At 41.9% G+C, this 22078-nt stretch overlaps 1 protein-coding gene across 1 annotated transcript in view; it reads left to right on the top strand.

The window, feature by feature from the left end:
• Positions 1 to 22078, top strand: part of SPAG17 (sperm associated antigen 17) — a 235151-nt gene that overhangs the window by 52680 nt on the left and 160393 nt on the right. The window contains 1 exon segment of the mRNA XM_006164886.3: positions 20251 to 20382. Within this exon segment, the coding sequence (XP_006164948.1) occupies positions 20251 to 20382 (132 nt within the window).

The following is a 22078-nucleotide window of genomic DNA, read 5'->3' as shown; positions in this document are numbered from 1 at the left end:
GCCATCCAGTGGCATGGTGGTTAATGTGGCTGGATCCCAGATGGCTAACAGCATAGAGTCTGAGATGCATGAGCATACATGCCCCCAAATCTCAAGAATGAGGAAGGGATTGTAGTATGGCCACAACTGCTGGGGGATGCTTTTTCACTTCCCCCCTCTCTTCCTGTCTCTCTAAGCAAATGCATGTATCCTGTTGCAAATTTTTTAAAAATTTTAAATACATCAATTTATATGTAATTACACATTTACTAGTCTGAAAAATAGAAAACCAACCCTAGAAAAATTCTTACCGAGAAAAACTGAAATTGGTCAGTAATTCCTTCTTTTTAAATATCGTTTCAGGCTGGCCCTGTAGCCTACTAGTTAGGGGAAGCTAGATTCCACGTGGCCAACTATGAGATATGAATCCCAGCCCCAGTGGCATGAAAACTACACTGGAATCATGTGCCTGTGTACCCCGAGTCCTGACAGGATGGAGAAATGGAAATGAAAGGATTGCAATGTGACCACACCCCATTGGTGCTTGCTTTCTCCCACTCTCTCTCTTTCAAATGCGGAGAAAACAAAACAAAAACACCTCCATATTTCAACTATGTACTAATAGTATGACAGTAGTTACACCATTTGGAATCTGAAGAATTCTGATGGTGAGGCAGGCCAGTAGGAAGACCTGCAGAGTGTCCATTCTACATCAAACACTCCTGAGCTAATATTAAGAAGTTTAGCATTGTCTCAGCCTCCATCAAAAATTTACATGAAATAAGGAAAAAAAAATCTATTGGGCCTTTCACTCATTAGGAAATCTTAAATGAGATTATCTTCTCTCTCAGAAGAAACCTCATTATAGTTATTCCCATTATTTTAGTTACTCTCAAGTCTTGTTATTATCCTGTCACTTCTCCCTGGAGCTGCAGAGACGTAGAGCAGAGTCCAGCAACACACGACCGTCACAGGCCGCCACTGCCGAGTCCTGCATTCTTCAGGAGCCAGTCCCGTGTTGCATGCTCCAAGATTTGTTTGAGGAATATCATTGAGGAAAAAGGATAGATTCTATCTGGATTTAATGCAAGCAGCTAATATATTACTTTTTGTAACTAATAAAATTTCAAGGACTGACAGCAATTTTCTGATTTGCTTTTTTCCCAGTAAAATGTCTGCTTTGAATTATGTAGAAAGAATTCTTCCTGCCAACTTGTTTCAATTCCCCCTGCAAGCCCATCCACAGAACATTGTCAGGGATTTCCTATAGAGGTTTATTTCAGGATTCTTCAGTCGTTGGAGGAACACGCACACACATGCACACGCACACACAATTTTCCCCTTTTTTTGGAGCAAGCAAAGGAAAATACATTGGTTAAATTTGTGTATGCTGCTTTCCTTTTCTGGAAGCAGAGACAAGTATTAGTCATCAGATGGGGAAAAGGGGTTTTTGGTCTCACCCTGGGCTAGCCGTCCTGTTTTATGTATGCAGGCCCGCCCTGTGTGTAGGTGGAGCAGGCAGTTGCTGTGTGATGTGATTTAAGAGGTGCTGGAAGTTCTGCCTGTCCAAAAATAGCCCCCACACTGGCCTGTTGAGTTCAGGCATAGTGTCCATAAAACCCTGGTTTAAGTGAAATGAAACTGCATTTTCAGAATGTTAACTCATTCTATCCTTTACCGTTCCAGCATGCATTTATTCATCAAAATGAAAGCTGGCTCCTGAGGGGATGTATGAAGGGACCACAAAATGTTTGTACAAAAATGGTATTTTAAAATATAAACTTATTTCGGTGCAAAGAAGTTTTTGATTTCCATGCATAGTTTTTTTCTTATTACAAATCTTCCATGAACTTTCTGAGGAAAGACCCCCCACCCGCCCCACCTCCACCTCCACCCCCATACATGTATATTGGAAAAGTGAGGAAGGAGTTAGCAAAGCCTGAGGAGGCTCAGGGTAATGATGCAAAATCACCAGACGTGATTTCTGCACAACTGTGAGTGAGTTTGGTAAAGTTAAACTTCTTCCATCATTCATTCAGTTCGTCAGTCTTCTTTGAATCAGTATTTTCTGGAACATGACATATTCTCAAACACAATGCTCTTTGTTGAGACTCTAAAGAATATAAGAACAATAATAACAACTCACATTTGAGAGATGTTTCTTAGAGTAAAAAATGCTTTGACATACAATGCCAGATGCCAATCACAACCTTATAGGGCAGATTAAATCTTACTATTCCTATGTATAGATCAGGGTAGGGTCTCAAAGCTGAACGACCTACCTTCTGCCCATAGTTTCTAATGACAGAGTCTCATGTGGGTCCTTCACATGGAGTCACTCTGACTCCAAATCTGAGGTCTACTCTGTTTCTTCAAACATTTTAACACATAGTTCCTGCAGCCAAGAAGCTGAATTTAACCTGCTTATTTTCATCTAAATAAGAGAGACCTCTGGGAATTTCCTCTCGTGCTATTATTTAGGAAGTGCTTCCCCTTGTCTTAGACATTCTCAAGGCTCCGCATCAGTGCCAGGCTTCCGCTCACTCACATTTGGCCTCAGAAATTTAGGTTAGGTTTTGCTATTCATTCATATCATTCCTGTGAAAAAATATCCCATGTTTAGAATACTGACCAAAGTTGTAAAATACAACTGTAAACCAAATTCAACAGAGAAAATAAAAGTGTGAATTGGCAGAAGGTAACTTAGAATATTCTCTGGAAGTGCTTGGGACCTAGAGCTATTTTGAAAGCGAGGAAAGTGGGAGTATCCCCAGATCAGGCATTACAAAGTGCTTGCACAATCACGGATTTGTGTATCAAAGATGATCTCCTCCACTCCATAACTGAACACACATGCCTCTATTCCTGGGCTAAGGAGCCCCAGATTTGCAGGAACTTTAGCTCATCCTCCCACACACACACCTCGTTAGCGTTACATTACACACTTCCCAGACACCAGTCACTTACTAATTTAATGAGCTACCACTGCTTGCTTTCCCAGTCTTTTAGCAAGGCTGGCTTGGTGAGAAGAGGAAGCCCGGCTGTCGCACATGCCAGTAGCCAGCTGCCCTTTTGTAAGACACAACCTGCAGAAGGGTTGTGAAGGTCTGTGTGATTTGTATGCTAATTATTTCTTTCAGCATGTGTGTCATTGGTTGTTTACCATGTGCCAATCACAAATTTAATTCCCACCTTCAACCTGCTTCCAGTTGAGTTAAGAACAGATAGGGAAATGAGCGATTCTATTGCCATTTTATAATGAAAATTTAAAAGGTAAAATGAGTGCACAGAGCAATGCCTATATTTAAAGTTTTAAGGGAAAGATTTTTAAGAAAATAGCTTGAAAGCGGAATGGGAAATTTATGAAGTAGTGAAGGGGAGAGGAATTCTAGACAAAGGGATTTGCCTCTGCTAGATCAGACAGATGTAAGATCGTACAGTGGAACCAGAATCCCGGTGATGTTCATCCTTCCTATGTAGAAAGTGAAAGTAGGAGTAGCCAGAAGCAAGGATGACTAGGTCGGTCAAGGCCAGGTAATTAAAGAACCCACACATATCCTCCTAAGGAGTGTGCAGTTTAACAACTAGGTATGGGGAGCCTCTGAGGAATTCTAAGCAGAACTGAGTAATATGGTAGGTCAGATTTGCAGGAACTTTAGCTCATCCTCCCACACACACACCTCGTTAGCGTTACATTACACACTTCCCAGACACCAGTCACTTACTAATTTAATGAGCTACCACTGCTTGCTTTCCCAGTCTTTTAGCAAGGCTGGCTTGGTGAGAAGAGGAAGCCCGGCTGTCGCACATGCCAGTAGCCAGCTGCCCTTTTGTAAGACACAACCTGCAGAAGGGTTGTGAAGGTCTGTGTGATTTGTATGCTAATTATTTCTTTCAGCATGTGTGTCATTGGTTGTTTACCATGTGCCAATCACAAATTTAATTCCCACCTTCAACCTGCTTCCAGTTGAGTTAAGAACAGATAGGGAAATGAGCGATTCTATTGCCATTTTATAATGAAAATTTAAAAGGTAAAATGAGTGCACAGAGCAATGCCTATATTTAAAGTTTTAAGGGAAAGATTTTTAAGAAAATAGCTTGAAAGCGGAATGGGAAATTTATGAAGTAGTGAAGGGGAGAGGAATTCTAGACAAAGGGATTTGCCTCTGCTAGATCAGACAGATGTAAGATCGTACAGTGGAACCAGAATCCCGGTGATGTTCATCCTTCCTATGTAGAAAGTGAAAGTAGGAGTAGCCAGAAGCAAGGATGACTAGGTCGGTCAAGGCCAGGTAATTAAAGAACCCACACATATCCTCCTAAGGAGTGTGCAGTTTAACAACTAGGTATGGGGAGCCTCTGAGGAATTCTAAAAGCAGAACTGAGTAATATGGTAGGTAGAGACTGGAATCAGAGTGCAAGATTGCAAAGCAACCAATGACATGCGTGCTGAATGAAATAATTCTGTCGGGGGCTGGAGAGGCAGCACTGCTAAAAGTAATTAACTGGTATGCAGGCTTAAGATTGTATACATAATTTATGATAATTTAGTATAATAACACATGTTAATTGTAGAAAATCTGGAAAATATAGAGAAATCGTAGCATATACAGTAAGTGGGTACTTAAGTATCTGCAGAATATTCCACCACTCAAAGATGTACATTTCTTTTTTACAAAATAGGAATTATATTATATATGCTTTATATGATATCTTTTCCACATTTTTTGATGTTAGCATTCTTCTAAATGCATATTCAGTGTATATATAATAGAATGCATGTTTCTGTCCAGTAATTTATTTAGCCATTCCCCTTTTGCTTAATTTAGACTGTTTACCAATAGTTTTGACCCTGATTGTTTCCTTATGAAAAATTTCATGAAGTAGAATTACTGGGTCAAAGTATATAAATCTTTTTAAAGCTCTTGACACATATTGTCAAAGTGCATTCCAGACAATTTGTGCCAGTTTACATTCCTTCTAACAGCTCCAATTTAGCCACACCCTCCTCCACATTGTATTGTTTATCCTAGTCAATTTGATAAGCAAAAATTGTAAGGTTGAACTTTTAGTCTTATTTTTATTGGCTATGTTTTGTGAATATGGATTTCATTAAAGTAAAATGATTATGTAATTTTGTTTTCAGACTTCTTGAGATAATGGGAGGGGACCCTCTACTCTTGAAATTCAGGATAAGGAATATTTGCTTTAAGTAATTTCAAAACAGACTTTGCAATGGATACAAAAATGATAAGCCATCATCTGAGCTCTGCACAAGCTCACAGGGTACCTGGGAGAAGGACTCACATGCAAAACTGTTAATAAAGGCTTGGCTGCAGGAGGAGCTTCAAGAGGAATACGAACAGGGGCTGTGTCTGTGAGATCAGGAAGAGTGATCTCAGGTGAGGGGGTCTGGGAAGAGTTGGTGCAGGAAGCTCTTTGGTGCAAGCCCCTACAATTTCTAACCTCACCTCCTGTGCCAGTGGTCCCAAAGTGGTATATCTTAAAATCATTTTTAATCTGTTTAAAAAGTCGAGTCCAGGAGCACAGCAGTGAAACAAGACACTCTGCAAGGTAATCCCACATGGACAGCTTCCTGGGTCAAGTCAAGAGAGCTCCCTGAGTAAACCAGGCACACACTTGCCCTCAATCCAGGGCTGGCTGAAGGCAGGAGGTAGATTGTGGCATCCAGACCCTGTTGGAGGGGCCATCTTTTTCTCTCTCTTGCTGATAGAAGAAATAAATAAATGAACTTTAGAAAAGAATGCCAATTCCAAATCCCAGTAGTGTGGATCAGGAGTGTCTTTCAGGAGAGTCCAATAACACACTTTCTGATCACCCAGGCACTTAGGAACCTATCCTTGGAGAAACACAGCCGCACCTATGTTCACACACTGCCCTCGGGGCCAAAAAGGAGCCATCTCCTTGACTGTCCATCTAGATTCTAGCTCCCCCTCACCAGCCGCTCAGAATTGGACTACAGCACTCCTAATTTTCATTCTTTCTTATGTTCTCTCTTGCTCAATGTTCATCCATTCGTTCTTCCTTTCGTTTGGTGGCACTTATGCCAGGCACTGTTTAGGTGCTGGAGGGACAGAGGTGAACTGGCTGTCCGAGGCCCCTGCCTTCAGGATATTTACATTCTCTAATCTGCTGAGTTCTGCCAAAATGACAGTGATTTGGGGAGGGCTAGGAAATATTCATGCTTTGTTTATTGCTCTGCTCTTCAAGACAGATAGCACCACCAGCCTGCCCAGAGGCACCTGCTATCTTTGTCTTATGGCTTCTGGCCAAGTGAAAATACCTCTGCCAAAAGACACCTTCCTCTAGTGTGAAAAGCAAATTATAGTCAAACAAAGCTGGAGAGGGAAGGTACAGAGTGTAAGCTCTGAAGCACACATTCAAATATTTTGAGGTTTTCCATAGATGACCAAGACATCTAATAAAACCTGGGTCCTTTTCTGGGTCTGACTAGTTACTGAAGATAAAGAAAATGCCTAAATTCACAAGGAGATCTTTACATGCGTGGTTGTTTTTGCTCACCTACTTAAAGCTCTCTGTGTCTGGATTACTTTCAAGACAAAATCCATTTTTTTTAAATATGTTATTTAAGCCCCAGATGATCTTAACCTTGGTTACCTCCCTCCAGTATCAACTTCACGCCTCACTCCCACACCCAGATCCCCAGCCACTTTCCAGTTTCCTGAATTTGCCACTCTCTTTTGCCCTCAGCCCTTCTGCCTGAGACCCAATAGCCATCTAATTTAATCCATTCAATAATTATTTAGTAAGTATCTACCATGCCATAGTGGGCTTTGAATTTATTGTTATTATTGACACATGTAATGTACACATTTATGCTGTAAAATAGATTTTTTTTTAGTATAATACAATGTGTGCTGATCAAATCAGGACAATTAGTATAGCCATTTGCGATTGCTTTATGTTGGAAACATTCAAACTCTTCTTTTTAGTTCCTCTGATATATACAGTAAATTGTTATTAGCTATATTTACCTTACTGTATTTTACAGCCTTGGCTTTGAATTTAGATGATCAAGAAATAGTAGATAAAATCTGGCTTATGGGGACCAGCAGTTGGCATAATGGCTATGTCACTGGACTCCCATGTAGTTGACCACCATTTGAGTCCTAAACCCAGTGACTTAAATTCATGCTGGGTGCATGTGCGTGCATGCCCAAAATCCCAAGAGGAAAATGGAGGAGAAGGGATTGCGGTGTGGCCATAACCCCTGTCCCTCGGGGATGATTTCTCACTTTCAGACTTTCTGTCTCTCTGTCTCTCTCTGCCTTTCTGGCAAGCACATGGCTCTATAGCAAAAACCTAAAAAAAAAAAAAAAAGCTGGCTTATGGGGCTTACTTTTTAATTGGGGAGGGGAAATACTAGAAAAGCTAAATATGAATTATGTTAGATGGTAGTAAGGGCTATGAAGAAAAGTAGAGCCAAGATAGGAAGTAGAAAGAAGGTTCCTAATTTAAGTAGGGTGAACAGGAAAGGCAAAACTGAGAAGGTAACATGAATAAAAATATGCAGATGAAGCTGTGTGACTATCTAGGGAAGAGCCTCCAAGCAGGGGTAACAGCATGTGCAAGGCTCTGGGGTGATTTGGTGAACACCAGGGACGAAACATAACTGGATGGAAGTGACAGGAAAAGAAAGCAACATGGGATGTAGCTAGATTACAGAGGAACTGATCCGAAGCCACTGGAAGATTTGGAAAGAAACCACAACCTAGCAGCAGGAGTACTGAGTTCAGAGTCTTACCCTAAGGGGGGTGAGCAGGTGGTATAGTGGTTATGGCGCTGGACTCCCACATAGCCAACCTCAGTTCAAGTCCCGGGTCTGGCAGCTTGAAAATCATTCTGAATGCATGTGAATGTGTGTCCCAAATCCCAGGAGAATGGAGGAGAAGGGATTGTGGCATAGCCATCTCCCCTGATGTAGGTGGTGATTTCTCATTTTCCCTCTCACTGTCTTTCTGTTTCTCTCCAGTGTTTTTATGGCAAAATAATAATAATAATAACTTTTAAAAAAAAGTCTTAAGTAATCAAGATTCTTGGGGAGTGTCCAAACTAGTGGTCTGGCCCATAGCTCCTTTGGGTTTCCATCCAGGCCAAGAGTACATGGAAGAAAACAGCATTCTATGTGAGAAGTCAGAGAAGAAAGAGAAGATATCACACTGGGTAGAAGAGCAGTCTCTAGAATCACAGTCTATATGTAAAGGTCAGTAGCACCATCTAACACCTGTGCCTTTGGACAGGTAACTTCATCTCTGAGCCCCTGAGTATGTCGCACCTACCACAGAGCATAGACTAAGTAGTCCACAGTGTACTAGAACATTTACTAGTGGATTGCTGGGTCCTGAATCAGACTGGCAGGCAAACGCATGGCTGTAAAACAAAAAAAAAAAAAAAAAAAAGCTGGCTTATGGGGCTTACTTTTTAATTGGGGAGGGGAAATACTAGAAAAGCTAAATATGAATTATGTTAGATGGTAGTAAGGGCTATGAAGAAAAGTAGAGCCAAGATAGGAAGTAGAAAGAAGGTTCCTAATTTAAGTAGGGTGAACAGGAAAGGCAAAACTGAGAAGGTAACATGAATAAAAATATGCAGATGAAGCTGTGTGACTATCTAGGGAAGAGCCTCCAAGCAGGGGTAACAGCATGTGCAAGGCTCTGGGGTGATTTGGTGAACACCAGGGACGAAACATAACTGGATGGAAGTGACAGGAAAAGAAAGCAACATGGGATGTAGCTAGATTACAGAGGAACTGATCCGAAGCCACTGGAAGATTTGGAAAGAAACCACAACCTAGCAGCAGGAGTACTGAGTTCAGAGTCTTACCCTAAGGGGGGTGAGCAGGTGGTATAGTGGTTATGGCGCTGGACTCCCACATAGCCAACCTCAGTTCAAGTCCCGGGTCTGGCAGCTTGAAAATCATTCTGAATGCATGTGAATGTGTGTCCCAAATCCCAGGAGAATGGAGGAGAAGGGATTGTGGCATAGCCATCTCCCCTGATGTAGGTGGTGATTTCTCATTTTCCCTCTCACTGTCTTTCTGTTTCTCTCCAGTGTTTTTATGGCAAAATAATAATAATAATAACTTTTAAAAAAAAGTCTTAAGTAATCAAGATTCTTGGGGAGTGTCCAAACTAGTGGTCTGGCCCATAGCTCCTTTGGGTTTCCATCCAGGCCAAGAGTACATGGAAGAAAACAGCATTCTATGTGAGAAGTCAGAGAAGAAAGAGAAGATATCACACTGGGTAGAAGAGCAGTCTCTAGAATCACAGTCTATATGTAAAGGTCAGTAGCACCATCTAACACCTGTGCCTTTGGACAGGTAACTTCATCTCTGAGCCCCTGAGTATGTCGCACCTACCACAGAGCATAGACTAAGTAGTCCACAGTGTACTAGAACATTTACTAGTGGATTGCTGGGTCCTGAATCAGAGATGAATGACCATGTGAAACACAATCTGCTGGAGGAGGGGAGATTAATACCTTTGTTTCTTCTGATAGGACTGACTCAGAGATTGGAGTGACCACAATGTTCTTGAAAGGCCATCAGTGGATAAGCTGAAAGGACTAGAGAAAGCAGATCAAGGAAGTCGAGTTGAAGTAATGGTCTCTCAGTGTAGTTCTGACAGTCTCCATACAGCTCACTTAAGCTTACTGTCTTAGGGTGACTAACTGTCCTGGGGGCCAGGAACTTTCTCAGCTTTAGCACTGAAATTCCCAAGCCCTGGAAAGCCCCTCATTGGTCGTCCCAGTGTTGTGTAGTTGATCTTTGCCATGATTCTTAAACGCCAGGGTATTTAGGAATGCCTAGAATACTCATTAAGATGCCCTAGTTCCTAAACCACAGAGACTGATTTGGTAGTTGTGGGGGGTAGACCTTAGGTAATTTATACCTTTAACCAGGGACCCAGGCAGTCTAGGGCATGTGGCCCACAGGGAATGCTAGACACTGACCTATGGAAATAATACTGCATCTATCTGCTCCTAGTGGGCTTTCCCAATAATCATCGTGAAGTTAAAGAAATCAGGGAGGACAGGAAAACTCAAAGAATAAACCCTGTTTATGGGCAGACTTAGTTTTCATTCAAAGTCAGGAAGCAACAAGAGCCTAGAAATATACCAACCACAATAAAGCTGGAGAAATATAACTTTTTGTTAATTGTGGAAGAACCAAGTAGTTAGGGGAAAAAGATGAGAGAACTGATGCAATGAATACTTTCTGATGCAGCATTATCAAGGATCTCACTCCAGGCTGTCCTCTGAACTGGGCAGCTTGGTGACTCTAAACACACACACCTACACACACACACAATGTAAGACAATATAGATGCCCATGCTGAGTTAGCAAGGGACTGAAGGGTAAAGCTGACAATGTGTGGGTTAAGTACATTATTACAGAAGGCCACAAGAGAAGCCAGCTGTAAAGCGGTGATTCTCCATACATGAGCATCACCTGAGGACTTGTGAAAAAGGACTGTTGGGCCCCACCCCAACGTTTCTGATTCAGCAGGTCTGGGTCAAGACCCAAGAATCTGCATACCTCACAAGTTCCCAGTTGATGCTGAAGCTGCTTGTCTGAGAAACACACCTTGATAGTCACTGGTTAAAAATAAGAAGTCTACTGGAGACCAGCAGATGGCAGAGTGGTTATGTTGCTAGACTCCCACATAGTTGACTGTGGTTCAAGTCCTGGACCTGGCGGCTTAAAACTCACATTGGGCACGTGTGCATGTGAGTGTGCATGTGTGCCTAAGATTCCAAAAGGAGAATGGAGGAAAAAGGATTGCTGCATGGCCAACCCCCTAAGGGAGTGACTTCTCACTTTCTGTCTCTCTGTCTCTCAGGGAAATGCACACACCCTACAGCAAAAAAATCTCTTTAAAAAAATCATAAAAAGAGAAACCTGTTCATTTGAAGACATAAATCTCTCCTTCTTGGTACCAGCTCGCTCACCTTCCTTCTAGTTACCAGGAGAGAGGTAAGAACTGGTTTAAAGCGTTGGAAATGTACTGGCTCGTATAGCTGTATATCAAGGAGGCCTCAGCGTCACGACTGCAGAAGCTGCAGCACCACTTCCCTGCAGTGCTCTTGACTCCTTCATTTGTGTGGTGGCTTCAGCCTCCTGACTGAGGTGAGGTGGCTGCAGCAACCCCCCTTTGTGACGTTTTATGAAACTCTGTCATGGCCAAGGAAACGGGATCCAGCAGTTCCAAAAAACCACTCTTCAAATCCCACTGGCCTGAGCCAATCATGGACAAGAGGAGTTAGGATTGTTTGAGTACTTTCAGGTCCACCCATGAGCCGCGTTTCCTCGGAAACACATGAGTCGACTGGGAGAGCAGTAAATGCCTGCAAAGTCAGACTTTCCTAGGAAAGAAGGGGGGCGTGAGGTTGCTGGGGTGAGCAACCAGCAAGTGGAACATGGTACCCAAAACCCATGGCAATGAATAGGTCTAATGCTGCAGTGTTGGGACGCAGGGAATGTGGGGATCTGCCGCATTTAGATTATTTGAGCAGGCAGCATAAAGTCAGTCGGTCTCAGTCACTGATCTTAGACCGAAGGCAGGATTATGGGAAAATGTTTTAGAATTCAAGGAGAAGGAGGTTTTAAAATGGAGATGGCTGTCAGCCTGAGGGGTAGGGGACAAGAGCTGGATGGACCCATCAGGACTGAGGGTTCTGAATCTCGGGTCCCCACTAGGACTCAAGAAAAAAGAAAGGAGCTCAGCTGTTTAAAGTTGTGCTGAGTAGAAGCAAAACTAGTGAGACTGGCAAGAGTATTTCAAATGAAAACTTGAGCTAAAATGCTCTCTCAATCCTTGCAGCTAAGATAAGGATTGGGTATGGAGGCTGCGGAAGGGCTGAGACACAAGGTGAGATTCCAGTAGTTCTAGCTAAGGGTGAGAAGGCCCACCGTGAAGCCACAGAGTATGGTGATAGGAATAGGACTCTGGGACCAGTGAGATTGGTTTCAAACCAGCTTTATTAATTACCAGCTTGGGGATCACCAGGCCTCAGTTTCCTTATCTAAAAAAAAATGAGGTGCTAAGAGTACCCGCCTCAAAGGGTGGGCAAATTAGAATATGTAAAGTGCTTACGGTAGTCCTTGCCTGTTAGACTGTGTGCTGTGTAGTCATTTGTGTGTTACTTGGTCTGAGAACCCGTTTACTACCACTTGCAATCTATGCCTAGAGCTTTGTAATTACAGCCATAAACATTTAACAACAGCTACTGTTAAGCCAAGTAATCAGTAACTCTAAGGATACCGTCCTTGTATTTATCTAATGGGTAGGTAGATGTACTATACGTCTGTGTATGCTTCGGGTTCTGGAGAGGATTTAGAAAGATGAATGAGGAAAGGATTTGGCCTGCCGAGCTAGTAGAGGAGCCCAGTTCTGTACACAGAGAGCTCTGTCCCTCAGGAGACACACAAAACCGTGGTAGCGTTGTTTGGAGCAAGGGAAATTCGCGGCAACTGAAAGAACCAAGAATGACTTCAGAGGGTTTGGAACAACTTGAGACTAAGAAAAAGATGTTGATTAAAAAATAAATAAGGGCCAGCAGGTGGCAGGGTAGCTCAGGTGCTGGACTCCATCATGGCTAGCTGCAGTTTGAGTCCTAGACCTGGCAGCTTGAAAATGACAATGGGTTCATGTATGTGCCCCAAATCCCAGGAAGCAAATGGAGAAGAGGTTATGACATGGCCATCCCCCTGGGAGGTGATTTTTCACTTTCCCTCTTACTGTGTCTCTCTGTCTCTCTCCAGGGAGCACACATGCCCTATGGCAAAAAACAAGAACTAACTAAATAAATTTACCATGATGATAGAATCGTGTGTCCCTAATACCTAAAGGAAAACCCTTAACTTTGTATGTCATTCTTCCACACGTTATCACATTTAACTTCATGTGCCTTCATACATTTTGCAGGTACACATGAACATTTCTTAGTAAAGAAGAGGCATTGTTTTTTCCTTCTTTAAAGAGTAAACTCAATAAATGCATTTAAAATAGCCTTTTGCTTGCCTTTCCACCCCTACCCTCTCTCTCTCTCTCTCTCTCTCTCTTTTTCAATTTGCCAGTGGGCGCATGCACTTACCATAGTGAAAGAGAAAGAGAGCGAGAAAGAGAGAGAGAGATAGAGAGAGAGATTGAAAGTGATTGTCCTGGGCGGACGATCATGCTACACAATCCCTTCTCCATTTCTCCTTCAGGGATTTTGGGGCATGCACGTACATGTACCCAGCTTATTTTTTAAGCCACTGGGTCCAGGACTCAAACCATGCCGTTGACCATGTGGAATCCAGCTGCCTCAACCACCATGCCATGGGCTGGTTCCCCACATCATTTTTTCAAGACAAAGTTGTACCATGTCCAGATCTCAGTCTCCCAGCTGGAACTACAGGCACATACCATTACATTGGGCTCCTCTTTAGACAGGTGTGTTGCTGTGTCAACCTGCACCAACCTCTAGCCGGTGACCCTCCTGCCTCTGCCTCCTGAGTCACTGGGATTATAGGTGTTCACCACAGTGTTGCCCTTTAGATTGGACTGGAAATCGAACCTTGGTCTCACATGTGGCCCCAGCCTGCGGAGCACAGCATTTTAGCAGCATACACTACCACAACTGGGCCCGTCCTGTGCTTTTTCAACATGTACATATTAGACGTTCAAAATGCACATCTCCCTTGGGAAATTCATTACATTTCAAATTATACATGTCTGTTAAAGCATAGATCTGTTCTGCCTTCTCTATATTTGTTATTGCTGCTTCTGAAACTTCCTTACAGCCCCCGCAGAGGTCTTAATCCCTGTCAAATGTTATTATGTTACCAACTTTTATGTAGTCTTGAAAGGGGTTGTTTATTTAGTTTCAGTGACTCCTTGTTACTGCCAAATATTATTTCATTTCAGCACAGATGTAAGGGGTCCAATGACTAGAATTGTTTTACAGGCCTGACATTGTGGAGAGATGGATACCAGTTTAATTATGGACAGCTGAAAATGATCTAGGAGTCACCTGCTATGGATATTTATCATCATTATGAACTTCTCACCAAGCTGTGGTCTGAGCACTTTCTTAACGTTCCATTTGTGTTAGACAGACAGTATGATCTATATGGAACCTATGTCTTCAGTCACCTTTGAATTTATGTAGAGACAGTTTAATATTGCTTGATTATTTTCTTTTCCTCTTCTCAAAGTGAGAAAATATGTTTCAGTCATTCCCGTTCCTTTACTTTCCTCTTTTTCTGTTTCTCTCCATTGCCCCCTCTCACTGCTACCTTATCCTCCCAGCTGTTTTTCCAATTATGCCTCATTGGAAATTATTCATTACTTAAAGAATGTGAATTGGATCGACCATACACAGTAAAGGATCAGTAATGCTATGCCTGCAATAGAGCTGGCCCTCCGTAAAGGCAGGCAGAATGGAGGAGCAAAGAAAGCCGGCGGAAAGGAGGCTGTGAGCTGCAGAACCCTCTGTAGAATCGCTCCATCTTACATTTTAGAAGAAATTAAGAATAGCTTCATTTCTCCTTCTCTATATCCTTCTCATTATTTTTTAAAGAATTATTTAATGTTATTAACATTATTACTTTTTTAAAAAAGGTTGCTACAGGGCATGAACACTCACCAGAGAAAGACAGAGAGAGAGAAAGTGAGGAAGCAAGTCACCAGGTCTGGGACTTGAACCACAGTCATGTGGGAGTCCTGTGACTTAGCCACCATACCACATGCTGGGCCTACATCCTCCCCATTATATAGGGCACTGCAACACAATATATTTTTGCACCTTCTTTTCTTGTCTCTGCTTTTCTCAAAATGGTCTTGATTTGTCCTTGTCAGGTTAGACAAAAAGTTAAATGGAAGGAGTAGCTGGGTTACCCCCAGCTGATAATAAATCAAGGTCACAGTCTAGCCTGCCCCTCTGACTTTCAGTCTACTCCTTTTTCTTCTCTCCCGACCTGGTGTATAAGGCCTTCAAGAATTCCAGTTCTGTCCTGGATGTGTGCATAACTGTAAGAGCTAACTTCAGTGAGGGTTTACCATGCTGTGGTATCATTTACCATGCTGTGTCTTTATAGCTTATGTCATTTAAGTCTCAATACAGTCTTAGAGACCAGCCCTCCTCACATTATCTTTCTATAGACATTTCTGTTCTAGAGCAGGGGTAATTTTGCTCCACAAGGAATATTCAGCAATGTCTGGAGATACTTTTGGTTGTCAGGGCTGGATAGGGATGTGCCCTATCCAGGAAAACCTCCTTTAGTAAAAAAAAATTACCTGGCTCAAAACGTCATAGTGCCATTGTTGAGAAAAACCGCTGTACTGAATAACAACAACAGCAACAAAAATGATAATTGATTAAAACAAACAAACAAACAAAATACCCTGAGGTTTAAAGGGGTTGAATAACTTGCACAAGTCTACCCAGTGGCATTGGGGAAGGCTGGGACAGAGATGCTGCCCGTGGTTTTGCACTATTTAGCACTTTAATAGTTCAGGCTGCAGCAACTAGTTCAACACTCCTTGGACCAAGGGAGCGAAATTCCCCATGGAAATGTTTTGATGTGAGAGCATCTCAATAAAAGTGGCCCTTTTCCATCATTACATGGTACCTGCTCTCATATCCTATTATCACACATGCAAAATCAAGTCCATCTAAAGCAGCCTTTCACTCTAAAGGTTGGAAATTTTGTAAACACACACATACGCACACACACACACATACACATTGGGGCAATAGTTCCTCCAACTTCTTAGTGCAGATATAAGATAAAAATGGAATGCCTAAGCAAATGATCCTGCTACCTGCTTAGTCAACTTTGAAGATAGTTTTTTTCTTTTGTCTTTTTTTTTATAATTTATGATAGTATCTGTATTTTATTTATTATTATTATTTTTTGAGAGGTTTTTTGCTATAAGGTGCATGCGCTCACCAGACAGACAGAGAGAGACAGAGAGACAGAAAGCGAGAAACCACCCCCCAGGGTGGATGGCCATGCCACAATCCCTTCTCCTCCATTCTCCTCTCAGGATCTTGGTCATGCACGCACACACGTCCGGCGTGAGTTTAAACCACTGGGTCTGGAACGCGACATAGCCATTACGCTAACTGCTGGTCCTTGAAGATAGTTTTACTTTATGTATTATATATTTTTAGTATGTGCTGTTGTGACTTTTACTATGATGCTCTTACTTTATTTAACTGATCATATATTATGGAAATAGCTACCCAAAATAATGTGATAGAGGGACCAGCAGTTGGCGTACTGGCTATGTCGCTGGACTCCCATGTAGTCAATCACTGTTCGAGTCCTGGACCCAGTGGCTTAAACTTACACCGGACATGTGTGTGTGCATGCCGAAGATCCTGAGAGGAGAATGGAGGAGAAGGGATTGTGGCGTGGTCATCCCCTCTAGAGGTGATTTCTTATTTTCTGTTTCTCTTTCTCTCTATGTCTTTCTGGCAAGTGCATGAGCCCTATAGCAAAAACCTCTCCAAATAATAATAATAATGATAATAATAATAATAATAATAATAATAATGTGATACAAAAAGTTGAATCTTTTGTGTGTTGAAAGCCTGTTTGCCCAGCCCTGTGCTAGTCTGGATCGAATCAAGCTCTGGGTTATGGAATCTGCTCTGCTGAGGTCTTTATATATCCGAACCAATCTTAGGTCATTAACACAAAGGAAATGGGTTTGATATAAAGTCATATCGTATTAATGATTACATTTATGGCCACAAACACTATGGGCTCCTAAGAGAAGGCTCTGGAACCAAAGGATTGAGAGGAACTATTTGTAGCTATTCGAAGCTCTTGATGCAAAGTCTTCCCCCAAAGACCACCCCTCTCCTATCACCTTACCCTACTCTACCTCACACCAGGACACCTTGCCCTCTCCTTCACTACCTCACTCCCAAAGGCTCTTCCAGGCAAGAGAAATGCAGATCCAAACCTTTACGTTCCCTCGGCTCCCCTGGGATTGAGTGTGCAGCAAGTTATATACTAATCCAAGCCGGCCCCTATGCCTCCTTGCAAGCATACCAGGAAGTTAGGCAGCAGACCTCAGGGGATCCATTCTATGTCTATTCATTTATTATCTTACAGATGCACATAGATATGCACTTGTGCATATGTGCATTTGTATACATGTATTATGTGCACACATTTGTACATGTGTGCATACATGCATGTGTACCAACACATATACACAGATGCATGTATTTGGCTTCCGTGGGAATGTATGAGGCATGTGTAAACACTGGGCAGGCAGTTACTTGCATTTTCTAATATGGAAGGTATACAGGTCAGAAGGGGGAGCGAGGGCACTAATGTCTGTGGGCGGGCCTGATCTCCCTGCAAGGAAAGAATTTGGCTCACTTGGAGTATTTTTGTTGGATCAAATCATTAGATGGTAAATATGATGTAGTGTTTGAGCCAGGCCAGTGATAAAGAGGGAAATGATTTTATTTCTTAGTGTGCTCAGAATCACAAACTTCCTAACAGAAAAGAGCTTCTTCAACCCCAAAATAAATATCTTCGCACAATTAAATTGTACATGTACCTTCGTGCCTCAGCTGTGCTCTGTTCTCTGCCTCCAGCCTAATCTCCTACACCAGCCTTTCTCAGAACTAACCAGCTCTGGTAGCTCAGCCTGAGGTCTACCCCTAGTCATGGCAGGAGGTCCAGGAGAACTGAGATTTCATTGGCAACAGCTTTTCCATTTTAATGAGTCTCACCCTGTGCCGAGAACATGTCACAGCCACACTAGTAATGCTCCTTCTTGCCTGTCTCCCCGTATCAGGGCAGGACGCCACTGTTACTTTGCTGCTGCACCCTCTTCCTGTTTCAGAATTCTATAGCCATTTTCAGACAAATTGGAAATAACTTTTATGACCTGCAAAATACCTTACTCTCAGGACATTTCATTTGCTTTGAGCCAATTTTAACACAGTGAGGTAACACTCATTGACTTTTAGAGATGAGGGACTAGAAAGCACCTGCAGAGGCTTCCTATCCATCACCCTGACTCCAGGTAGGCATGGTGGAGTATCCCGTTTTCACATGACATCAGGAGAAGAGGTTTCCCCACTGCTCTGGGGCAGCCCATTTCAGTGCTGACCTGCCTTCCACACTCTCACTGTCTTGGTGTTGCAGGGAAAAGCCCCGTGTAAGACTGCCGCAAGCTCTAAACATGCGCGTCTGAATATTTTGAACCAGTTCTCACAAGCAGCCTGATTGTCAACACATTGTTTAGGTGGTATTGAAAAATGCCATTTCAAACCAAACACTGACATCTACTCTTGGGGCCGGGCCTAGCCAGACAGCTTTCATTTTACAGTTACCGCCTGACCTGCATCCCCCTTAGGATTCCCTTCCATCCTGAATCTGGTCATCATTAAATGGTGAGGTCCTGCAGGTGTACAGTTACGTTTTCCTGCTCCCAACAAGCACACCATCACATCCCTTTCCTTAAATCGTGTTAGCAGGAACAAAACTACCGTTAAAAGTCAAGCGCTCGGTTTCCTGGAAAGTACTCACTAGACACATGCAAACCTTCTGATGGTTGTTCTGTTCCTTTGGTTTTTAGAAAAAGCAGCTTTAAAGGAATCCTTTCCCTGTCTTTCCCCCTTCTTTAATGCAATGGGGAAAATCCCAGAGTGGCCTCTAAAAGGTCCAGTTACATTTTGGCACATGATAATCCATAGGGCCTTCTGCAGTTAGAAGCAAAATAGGCACCACCCTTTCTTCCAGCTATTTCCCTTGGCGAAGTGGAAAGTCAAAAGTAACTGGACCAATCAGGGAAGCTCTGACCAAGAGCCCGGTATAAACCTCAGACAAGACACAACTCCGTGCATGGCAGTGTGCTCGGTCATTGTCTGAGACTGAGGGCCCGAAATTGACACCATATGCGCCCGAGGAGTGATTGCTCCAAAGGGGCAGAAAAGCAACATGTCAGAACATTTTAGTAACACCTAATTCATCCCAAGGTTATAAATAAATATGATGCTTGCTTAAAAACAAAAGTTGAAAAATACTTTAACTAGATTACTTCTGTGACAGTGCTTCAGGCAGAGGTGAACTTTATTAGGGAGACAACACGAATAAAGAGAAACACATAACAACTTTTTATGGTATATTTTACGTGATTTTATTTTTTTTGCAGTAAATAAAGTGGTTATAGGACTCCAAGGAAAAGGGCCCAGATGTTAGAGAGTTGTGTGAAATTTAGGGGAAACAAGCTGTAAAGAACACAGTCATAAAACAGGCTGTCAGTGCCACACATCTGGACAATACAGCTGTATGTTCCTAGTGGCTGTCGTCACCCAAAGAAAACTCAATAACCTTATTTCACCCCAATTAGGCTGCATACCAAGAGGATCAACATCAAGTTGCAAGGGGGGAGCCACATTCATGTGGCGCCTCTGTGTCAAGCAGCTTTTATCTTTCATTTGAATTTGGTCACCAAGAAATAAAAGACTACTAACATAGTCATTTCCACTATTATAAAACCCTATTTAATTTATAATGTCCTAATAAAGTCAGAGTTGGACAGTTTGGACTACTGGCTCTGCAAACAACAATTGTCTTTCTGTAGCATGAAACTGACCAGTCAGTCAGTCATCCTAAGATGAAGCCCTGCCTTTCCTTCCTCTACCCTTTTTTGGGAGTCCCACATCATTGTGAGAAGTGCTCTCTGCCTTATTAGAGAAAGCTGATATTTGGAAACCCAGTTTTTTGGGTTTTTTTTTTTTTTTTTGAGAGATTTTCACTGTAGGGCGCGTGCGCTCGCCAGACAGACAGAGAGAGACATAGAGACAGAAAGCGAGAAATCACCCCCCAGGGGGGATGGTCATGCCGCAATCCCTTCTCCTCCATTCTCCTCTCGGGATCTTGGGCATGCACGCACATGCGCCCGGCGTGAGTTTTAAGCCACCGGGTCCGGGATACGAACCACGGTCAACTACGTGGGAGTCCAGCGACATAGCCATTACGCTAACTGCTGGTTCCCTGGAAACCCAGTTTTTAAAGTAGAGGATAAATGTTCTTCCTATGGCATTGGGACATTTTTCTCTAATTTTTTTTGGCTAGCAATGATGCACCTTTGCAGTAAGACGAGCATTACAAATATATAATACTACCGTTGCATCTTTGCATCACTGACAAGACTGTGCCAAAGGTTGCAATACAATACTTTTGCTAATAATTGTGTCTCTTCACAGGTGTTAATTGCAGCAAAAACAATTATGGATAGTGGAGAGAAATTAACCTTACCACTGATTGGGAAACTCTTGAAGTATCAACTTCTCCAGGTCAAATTTAAGGACCAACAGCGACGGGAAAATGAAAAGAAGGTACTGCATGATGTGATGGGTTTTCTAAAAGAGGGGAAGAAGTGAATGAAATAGAGCCAGGTTTCTCCAGGGTCTCTACCTGGTTTAGTAAGCCTACCGAAGTGGTACCTGGGAAGTTTACCTGTCACCTCAGCTTCTCAGAATAAAGGTTATCCAAAGAGCTATTGGAGGGCCGATCACAAATCCATTACAGATATGTTCCTTACATATTCAGAGAATGTATTGTAGGTATTTCTATGGTGGTATGTTTATATGACACTAGCAAAGAAGGGGACCAGGGAAGAGACAGGGAGTCTGGAGAAATAAATGTTAAAAGGGTGGGGGTGGGGACATCTCAAAGTTGGAGTCTAACCATTTAAAACATTTTATATGGTAGTCAATAGGAGTTCCTATTAAAGTATTATGTGCCTGTGCACCTTCATAATAATCTGTACAGTCTCACAGCATTCCACCATTTCTACTCCCTTGTGATATGTCTAATAATTTCTTCACATGAGAATTTTTTTGTTTAATTTGCCTATGGAAATCAATCTGTGTACTTTCCATACATGCATATTTGCATCTGAGAAATACTGTAAAATACTTTTAGCAAAGTGATGCCACATTCAAATCCATTTGCTATTAGCATTGTTCAGAATAACAGATTTTTTTTTAAATTTCGAAGACCATGATACAATATTTTTGGAAAGTCAGTGCTTCTATATTTACATATGTAATGTGTGGGTGCACATGTGTGTATGTGATAGCTTTGCATGGAAGTCATCTCTGTATGCTTTTTAAATGAAAGAGGCAAAATCAATTCATGGAAGAAGAAAAAGTAAATGTGTTTCAATAGTACCTTCTTCATCTTTGAAAGATCCCCAAATCTAGGTTTCCTATTTGAATTGGATTCTTGACAGATTAATTGTAGAAAAAAATAATAATAATGCCATCATGTACTTGTAATATAGAGCTTTATGTTTTTCAAAGAGATTGCCATGTAGCATCTTATTAGGGTGACCCATGGCGTCCCCAAGAAAAGTCAGCTTACACGGACACAGTTGATGGTATAGTTTTCCATCTATTGAAGCTCTTTCCATCATGTACAGATTTGTACCTTAAGAAATACTTGAGAAGACTTGGCAGAAGAAAAATTGGAAAGTTTGAAACTAGTATAGAAACGTCTTTCCTTGCCTGTTTAAATTCTAATGTCATATGGGAGCCTGAGTTATAAAAAGTGGACTGAGAGAGTCTTGAGAAAATTCCCACAACTTCTACTTGCTTTTCACTTTTCCACAGCACCTACAAAGAGTGTGCTAAAGGGTGTCGGTTTACTTGTTTGCCACCTAAGAATAGTTTATTATAAAAGTAGGTTGTAAATTTCAGTCAACAAGTTTTAAGTAAAAATAAATGGAATATTTATTTTTGTAGCTAAAACAATAGCTACAACAAAAATTTTTAAAGATGACCCAATTTTTAAAATATTTCTGCACAATTATTTTTCTCAGCTTTTCTTTAAAATGTGAATGATACTATTATAATATCGTTCTGTATCTAAGATATAGAAGTAACCTAATTTATTTGTTGAAAATTTGAGAATCCTGAGGAATTGGGGCTTGAGTATATATGTAAGATACAGAAGTAACCTAATTTATTTGTCGAAAATTTGAGAGTCCGCAGGAATTGAACCTTGGGTGTGTATGTGTGTGTGTGTGTT

The sequence above is a fragment of the Tupaia chinensis genome, unplaced genomic scaffold, assembly GCF_000334495.1.
Source record: "Tupaia chinensis unplaced genomic scaffold, TupChi_1.0 Scaffold143755_1, whole genome shotgun sequence".
Taxonomy (NCBI): domain Eukaryota; kingdom Metazoa; phylum Chordata; class Mammalia; order Scandentia; family Tupaiidae; genus Tupaia; species Tupaia belangeri.
Note: the sequence above shows the minus strand (reverse complement) of the source record. Positions and strands in the feature narration are given on the sequence as shown.